This window comes from Balaenoptera ricei, chromosome 4, assembly GCF_028023285.1.
Source record: "Balaenoptera ricei isolate mBalRic1 chromosome 4, mBalRic1.hap2, whole genome shotgun sequence".
Classification (NCBI taxonomy): Eukaryota; Metazoa; Chordata; class Mammalia; order Artiodactyla; family Balaenopteridae; genus Balaenoptera; species Balaenoptera ricei.
The window spans coordinates 121,080,057-121,099,673 of record NC_082642.1 but is presented as its reverse complement, the minus strand read 5'-3'; the positions used below and the strand labels follow the sequence as shown (position 1 = coordinate 121,099,673).

Sequence of the window (19,617 nt, the reverse complement as noted above, 5' to 3'; positions counted from 1 at the left end):
AAATGAAATCAAGTAACATATTAGAGGGGTAATCAGATGGAAGTCATGTCATACGTATCAAATGCATCACATCACAAGTTTAAGTCCTATTCTACTTCCTAGTTTTAGTCTTTACTGCGTTGTTAGCTAGTCTGATCCCAGGAACATCTTTGCATCATGAGATACCATATTATAGGTGCATAATACAACTCAGTTTACACACAGAAAGAAAAAAAGGAACTATTATGAGACCCAAAGTCACACACATTCAATTGGTTTACATTTAATAAAGGTTATGATGAGATTCTTTAGGAAAAATGAAGAAAAGCCTCTGTTGGTTTGGAGATATTAAACTGGAAACAGAAGTATTGACTAATTTCTTAAGGTCCTTTCTACCGTTTTGATTTCAGAAAAAACAAGTCAATTGCTTTATAAATTCATTAATTTTTTTCCAAATAGAAGTAAATAGAACGAGGAATAGCTGTCCTCAAAACTATGTAAAACTAGTAAGAGACAATTTTCCACTTATATGCATTTTCTCCCCAGTGCTGATAAGAGTATAGCAAATCTTTCAAAAACCCAATAAAACTTACAAGATGCAAGTTAGGTCCTTGTCTTCCATAATTAGTCTTTCTAAAGGTAAAAAGTTACAGTATGTTTCCAATTAATAGCACTTATTAAGCTTATTTAAATATTACCTATATAATTTTAGGGGAAAGGGGCTATCTGTAGCTATGATGTAAATTTGGTTTGACAGAATATATATGCTTTTACATTGGACATAAGGACTAATAATCTTACAAAGAGATATAACTAGTAGAAAAATAAATCTAAATTAGTAAAGTTTTATTAATCTGTTGGAATTATGAAATATATGCTATTGACCCACAAAACAAAACATGCTTTCAAAAACTTCTGAAACAATTTTTGAAATTTATTTCTAAAAGTCACAGAGACAAAACTTTAAAAGAGACACATTTATACTAAGGATACATGCGTGAGCAAAAAAAATAAGCAAGGGAATACAAAAATGAACATAGTAAAATTTTAATGAATACAGTATTCTGGATACAAGTAGAATACCACTACATAAGAACTGTATTTACCTCAAAAGTCTATGGTAGTATGGATTGAGATAAACCAGGTTTAGGATAGTCACTTCACTATTCACATTTTAATCAGTGCTGACTAGAAGCCAAAGCAACTTATTTTAGGCTAAGATTTTCAGTTAAATTATAGAATGAATCTTCTATTTAATAAACATGTTTTAAGGTGATCTGTACTCATTTAAAGGCAGCTGGGGCAAGTCAAACCACAGAGAGCCCTTACAAAGACTAAGCACCAAATGACAAATTGTTTGTGGCTTTTGTTTGGGGCCACCTTACGTTTAATTTTGTTTAAATGTGTTTTCCATTAACATTTACATACAAATTCTTTCAGGCAAAAGATTTTAACATGGAACTTTCTGCTTAGCGATCTTGCCAACTGTTACTTACAATAGTTTTTAAGCAATGAAGACTTCAGAACAATCCCAAGCCGATACTTAATTGGTTACAACTGTAAGATGCAGAACTTTTTAAGTATTGGTATTTTGGTCCCTGAAATTCAGTAGGGCCAAATGCGTTAACTGGAAGTAACATTTGTTTAAAAAAAAAAAAAAAAGAAAAAAAGTCTTACTCAAAGATGATAATGAATAAAATAACTATTTAGGCTCCAATACACAATCTTTCTAAATTTCCACCCTGTAAGAAATGATTATACTGTCTTTCAGGCTTGCTATATGCCCCAGAGAATCAAAAGAAACCAACAAGGAATTTAACATTTCAACAAGCTAGGAACTATTTACTGTAAGCATATAGTGAAATTCTGGAAGACATACTATCATACTTTGAGAAAACACTATTAACAGGTAAGCATGTGTTGAAGGCAGTTTATAAATGAAACATTACAAATCTTATGTTTATGCATACAACTTATAAAATAGAAAAAATGTGCTATTTTTCCCAATAGTATAGCATCACACTAACACTATATAGTTAAGATTGAGAGCTCTGTACACACGTCCACACCTCCACAGCAGCATATGCCTCTTAGACATTCTCCATTTGTTACCCAACGTATGCTAACCATGGTTTCACAGATTTGTACCAGTTTGAGCAGGCTAAGACTTATCTTTTTAACTATGAAGTAAAGTTAACCAGTTTCAGGGAACGAAAAGTTTCACAATCAGTAAAGAAACACATTAAACCTCCACAACAGGATGGAAAACGCTTCTAAGGACATGATATAATCCTAACAGGAGGACGGATTATGCCCCTAGATATACTGGATATACAAAAAGGAGCCTGGAGAAATACATTAAGCTATATGGGACCTAAATGATCATCAAATTAGTAATAACTGCTAGAAACTCAAATGTGAATTATTGGTATTTTTCTAGTACAACGTCATCCAGTTTATTGTTTAGGACTACTCAAAGCCATCCTGCCACTATGTGTTTGCTGTTAGTGCAAATTAATGTCCAAACAATAGGGAGCAGTCTGAATCACATGAAAGTCTTGAAAAAATTAGAATGATTGTATGTCTAACCTTATCTTTGTATTCTGAAAATACTGCTATAAAAATCAATTATTTTCCAAGTTTCTTAGATCTTGTACCATCTTAGATAATTCAAATTAAACATGGTTGCCTGCAAATTCTTTACTAGAGGAAGTAAAAGCAAAGTACATTTTGGTTATGTTTTGCCACTGGTTTCCTCTTGCACGTGCTTAACAAATGAGAGCACTATTCTGGGCATTAATTGTGCTACTTTAACATAACTGAACATGAGAAAAACTGGTAGCTCAAATTTTGACAAGTGATTTTTTTTTTTTTGGTGGCAGACTTATTTAAAAACGAAAACAACAACAACAAAAAGCCCACATAAAATCTAAAATAAGATGGGCACTTTGACACCTCATACTAGGAACTTAAGTCCACCAAAAAAACTTAGACGTGGAAAGCCGATTCTGAAAAACATAATATCTAATCTTTTTCTTATTCACTTTGGCTGTTTTTTAATGAAGACTTGTGGTAAAATGACTTCAAAGATAACTCCAAGTCACATAGGGCATCTTTTGTCAGTGCTTTGTAATAGAAATATACTTTATAAAGATTTTTAACTTGAATGGTTTCAAACACTTTGACTTTTTTTAAAGCTCTACTCCAAGTTTTCAGCTGTTTAATTTTTTAAAAATATAATTTGGGTATCCAACAAAGAGGACATACCTGGGCTAAGCCACTTTAATAACCTTACAGGATAGTGGAATTCAGATAGAGATCATTTCCTGAACATGGTTGACCTTTAACAGATCTGATTATTTCCTCACCCAAACAGTTATGCAGGATACTGCCAGATCTTCATTACAAAAATCTTGCCAGTATTTTTAGACAATGGTTTACCATCTATGATTAAAAACCTTATACCACCAGAGGCAAAGCACATAAAAGTGAAAGTAAGTAAACTTGTTTCTAGTCTATCTAAATAAACTCTTATAAAATCATGTGGAAAAATTAATGCATAAAAAGTAATTTCCTTATCATCTGATCTGTCAGCCAAAAAGTAATTACTAATTCTCTGTAAAAACAGGAAACTCAATCATAAAATGTCTACCTGTTTAAATTAAAATGCCAATCTTGAAGTCTTTTAACATCATGACATAAAAAAAAAAGTTTGCAAATTCAAAATGATGCTTGAAATGAAAGCTATGGTTCGAAAATTTGTTTATAGTATGAGACTAAAATCGTGTCACTGCAAAATTCCCGGTGGCTTTTGGCACTGACATTAAAAGATTTTAGTCTTTTGGTCACTTGAAGCTGCTACTAATACAACAATAAGCCTTTAATAAAAAAAAAGGAAAAAAGACAGTGAGGAACTGAAAGATAGTTAACTACATCATATACAAGTAAAGCATAGTCTGAAATAAACAATCATTTTCTGCTAGGAATCTGAAGATATAAGAATAGTTTCCCACCATCCCTTCCTTTTTGAGGATCCTCTAATCAGAAATAATTCCTTTAAGTTACTGTGAGTGGTATTGCCTGGCAGCAGCTTCAACTTCCTAGGCTAGTCTTCAATCCAAGTAATTAGGTAATCTCACAAGGAATAATCATACATGGCAATGGGGTAAAAAAGCAGGGCAGTTCTTCCATGCACAAACATTTCAGGAGAAAAACCATCAATTTTAAAGATAACCATCAGGTTTCAGGTATCCTAGCACACTCTAAACCCTAAGTTTTGCTTTACACCATTGGTGACTAAAATTAACAATATGTTTTGCAGTGAGGTTTCTTTTTTTGTTGTTTTTTTTGTTTTTTTTGCCTGCAACTATATATACATTGCAAAACTATTATGCATCACATGATTTAAAATGAAATAAATATAAAAATGAACCACACAATCAACACATAACTTTAATACTCCACATTATTTATCTTGATCACAATGGTGATAACCTCCTTGTCAACAATCTTGTGAGTTAAGGAGTTGATTCTCATTCTCATATCCATCAGGCAGATATGCTCTCCTCAGTTGGTCTGACTTGGGTATGGAGCCTCCATTCTTCACATGGCGAGACAGGAAAGCACGGACTGCTGGGTGATCAGCCTTCTCAAGTGGGATGTTGGCTTCCAGGCACATTTTCACAAAGTCCTGGATAACACTGACTTTCTCTGTTTGCGCAGTACTGTTGCACTGAAGCGATGCAGTTAGAGGCCTCTGCTTCTTTCTCACGTTCTGCTCTTCAAATTCTGCCTTCCTCTTGGTATGAGTCTTTGACTTGAGGTGGTCACTAATGGCAGACTTGCGAACATGATTCAGAACCACATTGCAAGAAGTGCAGAAGAGTTTTCCTCCATCTTCGTGCAGCTCACCTCCAAACTCAGTGACTCGATCCAGGGGAGTCACATACAAAGCAGTCTTAGAACGGTTTCGAGCAGGTGGTGCTGTCACTACAAATCTTTCCATTCTGACTTTGAATAGGGTTCTTTCAAGACAAGAGAAACAGAGTATTATAACAACACTTCACGAGGGAAGGAATAATAAAAAGGTAGATATAAACATTTTAAGATTAAAGGCTTCACAAAACTTAATTCCAATTAATAGACTGTGTGTCTATTAAGTCTTAACTTACCTGAGATATGTTAAGGGAAGGCAAAACCAGAGCAAGTTACTAGTAACAACTAGGTCCATTCCTTGATTTTGATGAAATTCAAATAAATTCAAAGTATGAAAAAAGAACTATCCCAGATGTCACTATCCTTTAGAAAAACCTAACTACAGGTCAACATTTATGGTATTAATTGTATTAATCTCATCCAATTTAGATATGTGTTCAAGTTTAAAAGAACTTCTTTCCCTTCACAGTTCTGGGGCAACAGATTTTAGGGAAACAACTGCAAGGAACTGTGTACAAAGTTTGTTCAAACAGGTGGGCCACTAAACTGGCGTAATTCTACATGAAGTTGAATATAATTTCCAAAATTGTTCTGAGAAGAAAGAAAGTAAAAACCAAGAAAGAACACAGGCCAAATGCAATTAAAAGCAGCAACAATGATGTTAAATTTTAAAGTCAAAATACAGAGCTCAAAGTAAGTCATTTTTTTTAATGCATATACACCTCTACTAAGATACCTTTCCAAAAGGTGATAGACAAGCTATGTAAAGTGCCTTATCTAACACTTTTTATTCCATTAAAGAATAATATTTACATTTGCTAATATTTATTTCACTTATTTAACTATTAAGTTAGACCAAAATTAAGAACACAGTATTTTGTACATGACAGATGCTCAATCACAATTTGTTGATATGGAATAAGTGATTATCTTCACTATTTTTCCAAATATTTAACTCAGAAGCAGCTTAATAATTTCTCAATTTAACCCCAAAACAAATTTTTGTGATCATTGCCAAAATCGTAAGGTTATGGGCACTGAAAACTTGAGATAACAGAAGTTGTAAGTGATAACCATTTGTTCCCTGAGGCCATGCCATTGGATTAAGCTCTTACATTAACCTAGATATAAGAAGTTGAAATGAATTTGATAGAATTCAAGATGGAATTCTGTTCTGTTTAAATACATTAGAGAAAAATTCCCAGGTGTGCTCTGAAGAACTGTACTTTGTAAGTGTAATCAGAAACAATGGAGTATTCCGTTAATCTATGCTACAGAATTCATAGCTGGTTACCATGAAATCTCTCTCAAAAGAATTTATGTATTAGACACCTGTGGACATAACCTCAGAGAAGAACTCAACATTCCACAGAAATTTTGGAAAGTATGATCAAGTTTAGGTTTTAATAAGTTTAATTCTTTTTTTTCCCATTAAAAATGTGTTTAACGCAAGGCTCTTGTGTCAAATATTATTTAGGTTATAGGTTTTCAATGGCAGGTAAGACAATTCCTGCTTACTAAATAGTGAATTACCATTACACATAGTTGTACTTTAAGTTAATGGTATGTGTTTTATAATCATATAGCAAGTCAGTCCCTATTATAATTAATGGTTCTAAGCTATTTATGAAAAACATTACATATTTGTGCCCAGTAATGCTTAAATCATTCTATTTGAAAAGTCTTCTGTCTTTGGATTTCACACTCTAAAACAATTAACATGTTAGTTATTCTTTGAAGCATAAAACGCGCAATCACTTGTGCTAATATGAAAGGCCTACACATTCCAAAATCTTTTAAGTTTTAAAGTATATTTGTGTTACTGCAGAGGTAAATATCCACCCAGTAGAGGATGCTCGAGTTTACAGAACCGAAGAACGAAAGTGTTTTCCATAGAAGTAAAGATATTTTAAACGAGTAAGTTACAAAGTTAAGAGCAGGAATTGGCCAACAAAAAAAGCAAATCATTTACTAGATAAAAATAAAACTCAACAGAAGTTTTCAAGTTTAAATGTTTACCAGATTAGTTTCCAGTTTTTTTTCGTCTTGATACCTAGTAGCGAAGGGTCTCCAGCGCAAAACCAAAGACGCATGAAATCCTGGCACTTTCAGTTTGTTCAAACCCGGAGATGCCTTCGAATCAGTTTTTCAACAAGTGATGGTGTGGAAATAGTTTCTGGGCTTGCACCCTATTTTCCCTGAGGTGCTGGGAAGTCATGCCTTTACTGTAAAACACGAAAAACAAATGGAAAGAAAAAACGGGGGAGGGGGAAGGAAAAAGGGTGGATGAAAAAACGAACAAGAACGTCCACAACAGCCACCACGCAGGTGTGCTTAAAATCACTCTTAAGTCCACACCACAAATTCGGATCCCAACGTTCACCCCAACTCTCCTCATCCCAGTCCCTCCACAGTGGTGCGCCCGGATCTGCACCTCCCCGGGCGCCCAAGCCCCAAGGTTCAGGAAGAGGGAAAGGCGGGGCTCGCGACGCGCCCGGCGTCTAGACTCCCTCCTCCCGCGCGGAGCCCAGCACGCCGGCGCCCCACCGCCCCTGCCCGCTAGCTGGGCAGGGCCGAGTCCCAGCTGCCGGCCGTGGGCCCGGGAACTCGACAGCCGAGTTGGCGGCAGTCTCAAGGGAGGAGGCAGCAGGCGCCTGGCGGAGGCGGCCGCTGTCAGGCTTCCCGTCCCCTCCCTCTTCCTCCCGCCGACAACGGCGCCCCGGCCCCGCCCCCGGCTCCCGCTTTGGGACGGAAGGCCCCGGGCCCAAAGCCCGCACCAACGGCCGGGCCCACCCTCGGCCTCCCTAGCTCCTTGGTACCGTAGGATCGGGGCCGCCTTGAGGGGAAGTGGACGATACGCGGCCGGAAAGAAAAGGAAGAGGAAGAAAAGGAGGTGCAATGGGGTGAAGGCGGAGGACCAGTCGCCACCGCCGCCACCGCCGTCGCCGTTGCCCGATCGAGCCCCGCAGCGGCCGCCGTGTCCCCCGCCGAGCCCAGTCCTCCTGCGCCGCCTATGGGAGAGCTCGTAGGCGGTCCCCAGCAACCGCCGAGCAACATTGACCAACGGACCGCGGATCTATCAAACAGACGGCTGATTTGGCCAATAGTAGTGGAAGGGCGGGCATGTGCATGATTGGCAGCTAGAGTTCTCCAATGAAAACTGGGGGCGTGGGTGGGCGGAGCCGGAAGTAGAGCCAGCCGAGAGGCCCCTGTCCGGCTGGGGAGGAGGGAAGGGGGAGGGAACTAGACGAGGAGGAGGAGGTTAGCCGAGGCAGCTACAGCGGCGGAGGCGCAGGGGCTGGTACGCGCTGGGCGGCGAGAGCCTCATGGCGGAGGAAGAGAGCGACCAAGAGGCCGAACGCCTCGGAGAAGAGCTCGTGGCCATTGTGGAGTCCCCGCCAGGCCCTCCCGGGCTTAGAGCTGCGGGCGAAGGCAGAGGCGGCGCTGGCGGCGGCAGCTGCCGTGGCGGCGGCGTCGGGATCAGCAGTCGGGATTACTGCCGACGCTTCTGTCAGGTGAGGAGCCCGTCGGCCGCCAGGACTTGTCAGCCAGGTCCTGGGCCTCCCTGCTTTTCCTGGTCTTCCCGTCTCCGAATTTGGGCTGTGTCCAGCGCTCGCGCCACCAGCCCAACAAGGAGCGTGAGGGTGAAGCTCCCCCCTCCACCTATCCGGCTTGGGGTGGGGGGCGGGGAGCGGGACGGGGATGACCTGCGCAGGTTTAGGGTTGCTGAGAAAGTGAGAGTTTGTCGGGGGTGGAGGGGCTGGAGAGAAGGAGGGCCAGCTGGCAGGAAAGCTCTGTACTGACAAGCCTGCCCTGCCCCAAACAGACCCCTTTCTGCCCGAGGGTCCCGCCTTTCTTGTGTTTCCTACCCTGTTTCTTGTCACCTCATTTGGAATCTCTGGCAACATTTCCTGCCTTCCCTTCTCCGCCCCTTGCCCCCGTATTCTCCCCTTTTCCGGAGATCGGAGGCTTGCCATCTCTCTACCGCCCCCTCTTCTGTCATCGCCACCCCTCCCCCTCTGCTAGGGTCTCCTGTCATCTCTTCACGAGACCCCGCTGGGCCGGTTCTCCAGTTGGTTTAGGCGCTGACACACAGTGATTTAGTTACTCTTTTGGGAGGTGGGGTTAAGGCAGTGGGATTGTCATCTTTCCTTTTCTTACCCCTTTCCCCGATACACGCAAGCTCTTTTCTAATTAACTGCTAATAGAGAAAGTAGCTTTCCTGAAACTATTGCTCCAGTTACATCACCACCAACCCCCTTCCTTTAAATTAGTGTATTTTATTTAGCTTGTTAAAAAAAAAAAGAAAAGTGTCTGAATAGTGACAGTAAATTATTTACTTTGTCGACTGCCACTAAAATTTGATGAAGTTTAGACTGACCATAATCAAATATTAAAGCACCAAAGTACTTGTGTAGGGGTGAAATTTGTGTTATCTACATTCACATCTACATATATTTATAGTTTAAACATTTTGTTCTCTTTCACAACACTCTTACTTTGCAAACTCTTTTGGAAAAAAAATTTAACTGCTCCTTTTCCACCCCATTCCTTTATTTGTTTATTATCTTGGCTGTATAGCGTTCAAGTCATGGCTCTACTACTTCTAGCTGTGTTATCTTGAACAAATTACTTCACCTCTTTGTGCCTTAGTTTCTTTCCTCTTGTGTCAAATAGGGATAGTAATTAAAGGAATGAATATGTAAAGGGTTTGGATCCTTTACATATTAATTAAAGTAAGGTGTTAATTTCATTCCGGTAACAAGTAGGAAATAAAGTTAAGCAGAAGTGGGCATAATGTTTGCTGAAATTTGATTTTATGTCTTTCCAAGCATTGAAGGAAAAAGGGTGGGGTTGACATATTCAGGTAAGTTTTTATACTTTAAACTGTTTTTTGATTTCATCCCCCCTTCCCCCAATAGATAAGTTGGTTTGACAGTGGAAATTGTCTTGGTGTAAAGATTATGTCAGTTTTCTTTGGCATTGCTCTCTATTTAGTGACTTTCTTAAAATTTTTTTTGTTGGTATTGGCATTCAGGATTTAGAGGTTCAGTGTCTTTACAGAGCTTGTCTTCTATGTTTTATATCTAGAAACCATGTTATTAGTAGACTTTGTATCTACAGGAGTTTTAAACTTCTGAAAAATTAGGCTACAGTTGCTCTTTTTAACATAGTCATGGAAAGTCTTTTTATTTTTTTCTGTATTTTGCTTTTTATATCATTAATGAGCAACTTGGCTTTGGTTACATTTAGCTTTGTAAATTTACCTGAAAAGATAACCCTTACTTGCTGTAGAATGGGAAATTTAATTTGAGGGCCAGAACATTTTTGGAGAACTCTTAATTACTCTTATTCTGTTTCTTGAAATCAACTTTAAGAACAAATGAATAAATTTAGTTTGTGAAATACGGTGTCCGAATAGTGACAGTAAATTATTTTAAGAACAAATGAAGTTGACTGTTTTATAAAACTCCACTACCTCCTAAAATATCCAGGGAAGCAAAACTAAACAGGAAGAACTTAATGAACTTTTATTTTATATTGCTAAATTATGAGTGTTATACTGACATACTTTGATGTTACCAACTTTTACCTGAACCCTCATAACATATTTTATAATACTCTAGATTACCAAATGATCTCTTCTTAGGGTTCTTGTCCTGGTTCCACCTTGTAGGTGAGCTTTGTGAAGTCCTTTTTTGTATTAAAACTTTTAGATGGAATAAAAGATTACCTGTATTAAGTTGAATTTTACCGACTGATTAACAAAATTCTAGTATAGTAACTCTGTTTTATTTGCCAGTAAGGGAAGCAGTAGATTATATAATCTAATTCCTAAAGATTGTTTCTTTCTAAACGTTTGGTTTCCTAATGTTCGCTAAGGGTAACTTGCCTTCATTAGTAAATGACTTAATTGTGAGTAATCCATAAAATGGATAATACGCACTTGGGTTGGTGACAGTTAACTAAATATATGAATTATACACACAGCCTTGTGAAGTTGAGAAGAAAGGCTCCAATTTATCTTCCTCCTTTTAGAGAGAAATATGAATCAAAATTTCTTGGCAGTTAGTTGTGTGGGTGAAGGGAGAGGAAGGAACACTTCTTTTCAAAAATGCTTCTGTGTCTTTTACCACAGGGAAAAGTAAAACGGAAGACTAGATAATGTAAGTGAAAAATTATGCATGTACTCAGTGTATTTGATGATATACTTTTCTATTTGAGAAACAATACAAGTATAGTAATTAAAAATCTCAAACTAAGGGCTTAGGCTACAGCATTTTTGAGATGATGGATTTGGGGGATTGAATGTGTTCATTTCCAGTTACATTGAATAATGTTACACTAACTGCCCCATCATATCCTCCTTTGGCTCTTATTAGTGGACTCTCAACAATTGCTTAAATAGAATTGGCACTTAGCTGATATTTAATTTCAGGATGAAAGGAAGAGGAATGTAATTTTTATTGAGGACCTACTAACTCTTAAGGCCTTCAGATAGGTCTTGTTATGCAAGTTACATAGTTGAAATTGAGGCCTGAACAAGTTAATTTGTCAGGTGAAGAAGCTGGGATTTTGGACCCAGCCTTCAATTTCTCCTGAACAACAGATTGAAATTACAGATGAATCCTCAAATAATTATAAAGTGATTTTTTTTTTCTTTGTCAAGTTGTACAAAGGAGAAAAAAAAGGTTACTGGAAGAACTCAGGGAATCATGGATGAAAAATTTAAAAAGTACTCTTTCATTATGCCACAGTATAAAAAATATTCCAAGAAACAGTTAATTATTATTTCTCTGACTTGTTAGGGGCTGTGAACATTTCCCCAATTCCTGAAGTTTGTGGTAATTCAACTTAATTTTGTTGCTAGATATATTGAAATATTTTTTATCATAAATTGTAAACTAAGCAAGTAAAGTTACCTTCTTAGTTCAGTGCCAGAATGAATATAATGAATGATAAATAAGTATTTCTGGAAGCACTTTGATTTGTTGACTAAAATAGACTTTAAAATTATTTCTTATTACAGTGGGGTTAAGTAGCCATCCCATGAGGATGTCAGGAGTATAAAATGAGAGAATGAACATGAAGTGCTCAGTACTATACCTAGCACATAGATAGGCTTAAATAGATAGAAGCTATTAATATTTCTTTCATGTGAAATCCTCTGAAGGTTTAAGAGGGACATTAGAGATAACCTAATCTGTCGGTCACTTTGAGTTTGTATACCACAATCAACTTTAGAGAGAATTTAGAAATGTTACAATTCTAAAATTCTGTTATTTAACTAGAAAAGCCAAATGTTCCTGATGAAGCACTAAATGATTTGCAAAAACAACTACATTTTTTTTCAGATTTTATTTCCTGTAGGGGACATTGGGCAGTGTCGGGAGATATTTTTGATTGTCTTAATTGGGGGGTTGCTGCTGGCATCTAGTGCGTAGAGGCCAGAGATGTTGTTGAATACCCTGCAATGCACAGGGCAGCCCTAACAACAAAGAATTATCTGGTCCAAAATATCCATAGTGCCAAAGTTGAGAAACCCTGCTATAGTCTTACTTTGGAACCCTTAGTGGATACTTTACATCTTAAAAAAGGTCTTTAATGATCCTCACATAATTTTAAGCAGCTACTGGGTACCCGGCACTTTAATAGATAAAGAGATAATCTAACAGAAAAAGGGTTCGCTTCATAGTTTTATAGAATACATGCTAATGCCTCTTACTTTAGAGAAATTAAAATTTAATTGTTTTAGGAAAATACAAGCTTTATCTCTTAGTCTTGGTATAAAATTTACATAATGTTTATAGTTTCTTGAGCAGTTTCTTAGGGTATAATAATACATTGTTACTAGTCTTGGAATTAATTGGAATTATTTTTTGATTTGCTATTACTTTTTATATGTGTTTTACATGTACTTGGTTTAATAAGTCATATATAACTTAAATATGAGGAATTGCATTTTGCTGCTAGTAGAGACCTGACTTAAACAGCTCAAACAATAGTACACATTTATTTCTCACATGAAAAGTCTTGAATGGATAGTGTAGGGATGATATGGTAGCTTTATCATCATTTTACCATCATTCACTCTTTCTTATCAGTCATCCTTATCTTCCTATCTCAAGTTTGCCTCATGATCCAAAATAATTGCTGAAGTTCCAGCCATCACATCTGAGTTCCATGTAGCAGGAACAGGGTGTCTCTGGGGTAAGCCAAAAACATCTTGCCCTAAGTTCTACTCAGTAACTTCCATTTCCATCTTGTTAGCTATTCCCATCTGAAAAGAATGTTAGGATTTGGGTTTTTTTTTTTTTTTGTATTTTTTTCCCTGATAGACACATGTCTATGATTCTATTAATAAGGAAGAAAACAAGAAGATATTGTAGAGGCAATTGTTGTTTGTTTGTGTTTTTATTTTGTTTTTGATTTTCTATTTTGCCACTGGTTATAATTTTATTATATAATATAATATTTTTTAGATAGCAGTCATTCCCTGTCCCTTTTCTTCCCTGCATCTTCCCCAGAGGCAATTACTTGCAGCTCTTTTAGCAAGTATGATATTTATCTCCATGTTATTTATTTATTATAATTATTATAATAAGGAAAAACAAAACAAAATGAACCCTGGATCTTGTTGGCTGTGTTTGGGGAGCTAATGCTTTGTTGTTATTTATGCTTTTTTTATGTTGACTTTCAGAATTGAATAGTGCTAATTGTTCATAATGACATTATTTGTAATACCAAATTATTGAAAACAACCTTTAGGCCAAAGTTAGGGGAATTGCTACATATAATGGAACCCTATGTTCTCCTAACAGTCGTGTATTTAAAGAATATTTATTCATATGGGAAACTGTTAGTGGTATAATAATGACTGAAAAGACACAGATGACAGGTGATTTCACTTTTGTAAATAAAAAAGACTGAAAATAAACATACCAAATCGTTAACAGTGGATAATTTATTAGTGATATGTTTATAGCTAAATTTTTTTCTTTACATTTATTTATTTTTTATGTTTTCTTGATTAAACCTACTATCTTTATAATCAGAGGAAAAATAAAATATAAAAAATACATTTTATTTTTTTCTCTCCCTATTTCACAGATTGCTTATTTTCTGTGAATAAATGCAAGAATATTTTGAGCATGATGAAATTTTAACTCCCTGTTTCTCAAAAATAATGTTCATTACTGCTTTCTAATAACCACTCATGACATTGGCTTGAAGAAATTTATCTCAATTTTTGTAGATAAGATGGTAGAAAAAAATATTTTTAAATGAAGTTCATTGCTTTAAAATTTTTATTGATACCATTATTTTGCAGTTCTGCCAAACAGAAGGCACCAATTGTACTGTTATTGTTGGCACAGAATCTTTTTGATTTTCTTGCCAAAATGTGGTCAACTATACCTTAGCAGTTACAAACAAAAGCAAAAAGAAAACTTTAAATTAAATTTAAGAAAGCTATGGTAAAATGTGTGTCTGGTGATGTATTTGAAAAAATAAAACATGATCAATAAAATATCGTCAATTAATATGCCATTTAAAATGTATATTAATATATAATGGAGGGACTTCCCTGGTGGCGCAGTGGTTAAGAATCCGCCTGCCAATGCAAGGGACATGGGTTCGAGCCCTGGTCCGGGAAGATCCCACATGCTGCGGAGCAACTAAGCCCGTGCGCCACAACTACTGAGCCTGCACTTTAGAGCCCGTGTGCTACAACTACTGAGCCCGCGTGCCACAACTACTGAAGGCCGCACCCCTAGAGCCCATGCTCCACAACAAGAGAAGCCACCGCAATGAGAAGCCCGCGCACCACAATGAAGAATAGCCCCCACTCGCTGCAACTAGAGAAAGCCCACGCACAGCAACGAAGACCCAACACAGCTAAAAATAAATAGATAAATAAATAAATAAATTTATATTAAAAAAATGTAATGGAAAGGCTGTTAGGCCATTTAAGATCTAATGTAATTTATTTAACTAAATATTAATTTTAGTTACACTGTAAATACAGCAGTACCTAGTCTGTTTTGGAGAGCATTTTTAAGGTTTGTAATTTCGAATGAATCTAATACAAGGTAATCTTCAGCTGTCATGTAATATATATCACATTTATTTTTTAGCTCCTTTTTCCTCTGACAGGTCAGTTCATCACTTCAGCAGTACACTCTATTCAGTTTGGGTCTGCTCTCTAGGATGAGACCCAGTCAACATCACCTGGTTAGAGCTATGGTGGAACACTTGGTGGCAACTAAATATGAGAGGAGGTCAATCTGTATAAAGTGCTACATAAGATCCTAAAGTTCAGTACATTGACACTCTTGTACCAACCTCTTAATACCCTCAATTCTCCAAAGCAGCTATGAATGTGAAAATAGCTGAAAGGCTTTCCATTTAAACAGTAGAAAAAAGAGTCATTGATGTTAGGGTTGACACTTGTTGTTTATAGTGTTGGCCCTCCATATTCACAGGTTCTGCAGCCCCGAGTTCAACCAACTGGACATGAAAAAATATTGGGGGGAAAAGTTCCAGAAAGTTCCAAAAAAACAAAACTTGAATTTGCTGCGCACCGGCAACTATTTACGTAGCATTTACATAGCATTAGGTATTTAAGTAGTCTAGTGATGATTTACAGTATATGGGAGGATATGTGCAGATTCAAATATTACATCATTTTATATGAGAGACTTGAGCACCTGTAGATTTTGATATCTGTGGGTGGGGGTAGGGGTTGGGGGGTGGTCCTGGAGCCAGTCTCCCAGATCCTGACGAATGACTGTATAAGGCACTGGGCATATAATGATAAACAGGCATTGTCTCTGTTTTTGTATGTAGGTATAACTTTGATAAGTTCTATGAAGAAAAGGTATCATACTATAAAATGCAGGCTAATAAAAGGCATTCTTGGGCAAGTTGAACTTGGCTGAGATTCTTTGGTTTAGTTTGAACATGTTGAATTTAAGGTGCGTATCTTCACCGAAAAAGAGATCTTAAAGATGGCTAGATTTACATAATCCAGGGCTCAGAAGTGAGATCTGGTCAATCATAGTTGTGTGGATGGTATTTGAAGCTGTGTGTGTGAATGAGCTCACATAAGGAGATAATATAGAGTGAGTAAAGAAGAGGACTTAGAAGTGAAGCTTCAGAAACTCCATAGTTAAATGGCCTGGTAGAAGAGGTTGAGTCTTCAAATGAAGTCTGAGAAGGATTAAAGAGCTTGGAGAAAACCAGGGAACCATGGTGTCACAGAAGACAAGAAAAGAGAATATTTCAGGATGGAGTGAATAGTAACTGGCATCAAAAGCTAATGAGATACAACCATTGAATTAACGTGCAGGTCTTTGGTGACTTTAAGCAGAGCTGTTTTGATGTAACGATGGGAGCAGGAGTCAGACTGGAGTAGTTATTCAGAGTTGAGTGATACACTGTAATTGATCAGTTAATTAACTTTGAGAAAGAAGGGGATATCCTCATTTTCTGGCTACATTTGTGGTAAAATAGAGAAGTGAAAGGAGAAGAAGTTAGAAAAGTAGTTGTATCAGTAGATATTAATAGATAAGTGTACATTGTTCTGTGTACCTTGAAAATATGTATACACATATGATACCCCAATAAAACATGTACACAATTTATTAATATATAGTTCTATAACTAAAGTTTACTAAAATTAACCCATATCTGTTTTGGTTCCCCTAAAGTTGAAATGTTCTAAATATTCGCTAATCATTGTTGCCAGTGATTTGATATGTGTGTGTTATATTTTTAGTATCTGGAAGATTTATTTTATTGGAGTGCTCTATATATGTATATAACTTATATTTTGAGTGTTTTCCATGTGTCAGGTACTGTGATCAGTCTTTCACCTGTTCTGTCTCATTTAATCCACTACCCAACAGGGTATGTGCCGTTATTCTCATTTTACAGATCAGGAAACATAAGACCAAGAGAGGTTAAATGTTTTGATTAAGTCAGGTTAGAATCCTGGCCCGTCTGTCAAGAGCCCGTGTACTTAACCATTCCAATATACACATATAATGTATCTAGGAATATGCATTTGGTGTCTGTTATAGCATCTGTGCATATGTATTGATATGTACTACAGCATACTTAAGCAATTATTGACCGAGTAAAAGTAGTGATTTAAAAAGACTCAAGGCAGCAGAAACTAAAGATGTTCATGAATGTAAAAGAGAGGGAAAAAATTGAACTTAAGCTATCAGAGGTTCCCTGTAAGATGTGATTCTCAACCTTTTAATTTTTTCCCCCAACTTACCTGAGTGGGATATGCTTCGCTCTGAAGCAGTGGTTCACTATAATGGTTATTTTTTAAATGCAAGAGTTATGATGATTACAGACCTGTTAACTTTATGTTATTACCTTGTGTTTTGAAGGCTGGAGGGTATGGAATATATTTTAGATGTTTTTCTTAATGATTAAAATTTTAAAGTTTGTTTCTCCATATTATTTAAGATTCAACCTTGAATATCTTGAAATCTTACTAACCTAGAGCACAGTGGATGTGCATTTTTAGACTTTATTATCTATCCTTTACCATGTTTTGAAAGCTTTTGCCAAAGATCTTTCAGGTTATAGAACTTGTTAGTAAAGTTTAAGATTTATATTCCATGCTCATGAGGGTGTGGTGAAATGGATATCTCATTTTCAAATGGTGGGAGCAGAAATCACCACAACCTTTCTGAACCATAATTCATCAAAATATATTAGAAACTTTAAAAATAATTTGTACTTTTTGACTTATAGCATTAATTTCTGAGGAAATATAAATTTGGATTAAAGCGATTTATCATAGCATTAATTGTAATTAATGAAAGGAATGAGTTGAAAATGGAAAAGCAACCAGAACACCTAAAACAGTTGAACATTTTTCAACCCTCATAAACTAAAATATTATTCAACCTTAAAAAATGATGTCCTCAATGACTATATAATGATCTAGGAAAATAAAGTACAATGACAAAAAAATTAGGTGGAAAAATTTGTTTGTAGCAGGATTATACAGTTTGAATATAGGCTGGTCCATTCTCACTGTATTTTAGAGGGGGAAAGTGCTGTAAAGAAAAATCAAATGAGCTATTTCACTAGAAACAGGATTTCTTGATGATAATCCATAGGGGCCATTCGTGTACTTCAGGAAGTCTGTGAACGCTGAAATTATTTGCAAAAAAAGTTGTATTTACATTTCCTTGGTGAGCGGGTCTAAGTTTTTTTGTTTTTTTGTTTTTTTGTTTTTATCACATTCTCTTAAGAATTTCAAAACTTGCTAAACAAGCACAGACCACAATCATCCAAACATACCAACAGGTTATGAACCTTTGCTGTAAGCCATTGTGACACAAGCAGCACTGCCTACTTTTGCAAATAAAACTTTATTGGGGTTTGCCCTTTCACTTCTGTGTTTTCTATGGCTGCTTTCATGATGTAGCAGGGTTAAGTAGTTGAGATGGAGAACGTATGGCCCATAAGCTGCTTTCTGGCCCTTTCAAAAAAACTATGTCAGCTCATGTCCTACTTTCTTATTTATTCTTTTCGACAACCCTGTGAGATAGATAATATTTTTATCTTCATTTTAGATGAGACACAGAGAGGTTAAACAGCTAACCCCAAGTCACACAGCTAGAAAAGAGAAATTACCAAGATGTTAACAGTGGTTATATGTGGGCAGAATAGGCAGAAAATGATGGATGATTTTTTTTAAGTATTCAGATTCACTATAGTGAGTGTACATAACATAATCAAGCGGGGAGAAAGTTGTGAAAAAAAATTAGATAAAACTGAGTTATGAGAACCTTAAAACTCATTCATCCTTTTTTATTATATTGATTTGCTACATTTCATCCTGTGTTTGTAAAGAGCAGATACGCTATTTCTGCTTCTCTTTTTGGGACTTAACTCTTATGCAGTCCTTTCTTAATGAGATTTTTTTGAAAAAAATAAATTATTCTGTTATTTATTCTGTTGATAGTTTCTTAAAAACTATTAACTGAAGCCATTTTGTCCTTTAACTCTTTTTTTTATTATTATTGTTGTTAAAATTTTATTATTTTGAATTACTAGTTAGCCTTTTTTTAATTGAAGTATAGTTGGTTTACAGTGTTGTGCCAATCTCTGCTTACAGCAAAGTGACTCAGTTTTACCATATATACATTCTTTTTTTAATATTCTTTTTAAAATACTGTTTTCCATTATGGTTTATCCCAGGAGATTGGATATAGTTCTCTGTGCTATACAGTAGGACCTTGTTGTTTGTCCATTCTAAATGTAATAGTTTGCATCTACCAACCCCAAATTCCCAGTCCATCCCTCTCCCTTCCCCCTTCCCCTTGGCAGCCACAAGTCTGATCTCTATGTCTGTGAGTCTGTTTCTGTTTTGTAGATAGTTTCATTTGTGCCATATTTTAGATTCCACATATATTTCCCTTTAACTCTTTTTTTAAAAATTAATTTTATTTTATTTATTTATTTATTATTTTTGGCTGTGCTGGGTCTTCGTTTCTGTGCATGGGCTTTCTCCAGCTGCGGCAAGTGGGGGCCACTCTTCATCGCGGTGCGCGGGCCTCTCACTGTTGCGGCCTCTCTTGTTGTGGAGCACAGGCTCCAGACGCGCAGGCTCAGTAATTGTGGTTCATGGGCCCAGCTGCTCCGCGGCACGTGGGATTCTTCCAGACCAGG

At 36.7% G+C, this 19,617-nt stretch overlaps 2 protein-coding genes across 3 annotated transcripts in view; one reads left to right on the top strand and one right to left on the bottom strand.

Annotated features, from left to right (window-relative positions):
• Nucleotides 1–1,010: 1,010 nt before the first annotated feature.
• CGGBP1 (CGG triplet repeat binding protein 1) lies at nucleotides 1,011–7,950 on the bottom strand. The gene is made up of 3 exons (XM_059921359.1): nucleotides 7,734–7,950; nucleotides 6,934–7,139; nucleotides 1,011–5,003 (listed from the first exon to the last, which is right to left on the bottom strand). The coding sequence occupies exon 3, from the start codon at nucleotides 4,982–4,984 to the stop codon at nucleotides 4,481–4,483; it is 504 nt and encodes a 167-aa protein (XP_059777342.1). The 5' UTR covers nucleotides 4,985–5,003; nucleotides 6,934–7,139; nucleotides 7,734–7,950; the 3' UTR covers nucleotides 1,011–4,480.
• A 210-nt stretch (nucleotides 7,951–8,160) lies between these two features.
• Nucleotides 8,161–19,617, top strand: part of ZNF654 (zinc finger protein 654) — a 91,574-nt gene continuing 80,117 nt past the window's right edge. For both annotated transcript variants that reach the window (XM_059921358.1, XM_059921357.1), the window contains exon 1: nucleotides 8,161–8,429. In XM_059921358.1, the coding sequence (XP_059777341.1) occupies nucleotides 8,241–8,429 (189 nt within the window). In that variant the 5' untranslated portion in view covers nucleotides 8,161–8,240. The remainder of the gene's footprint in view (nucleotides 8,430–19,617) is intronic.

Bases quoted from the DNA above. Each gene is read 5' to 3' on its own strand.
- CGGBP1 (XM_059921359.1), bottom strand. From the start codon at position 4,984: ATGGAAAGATTTGTAGTGACAGCACCACCTGCTCGAAACCGTTCTAAG.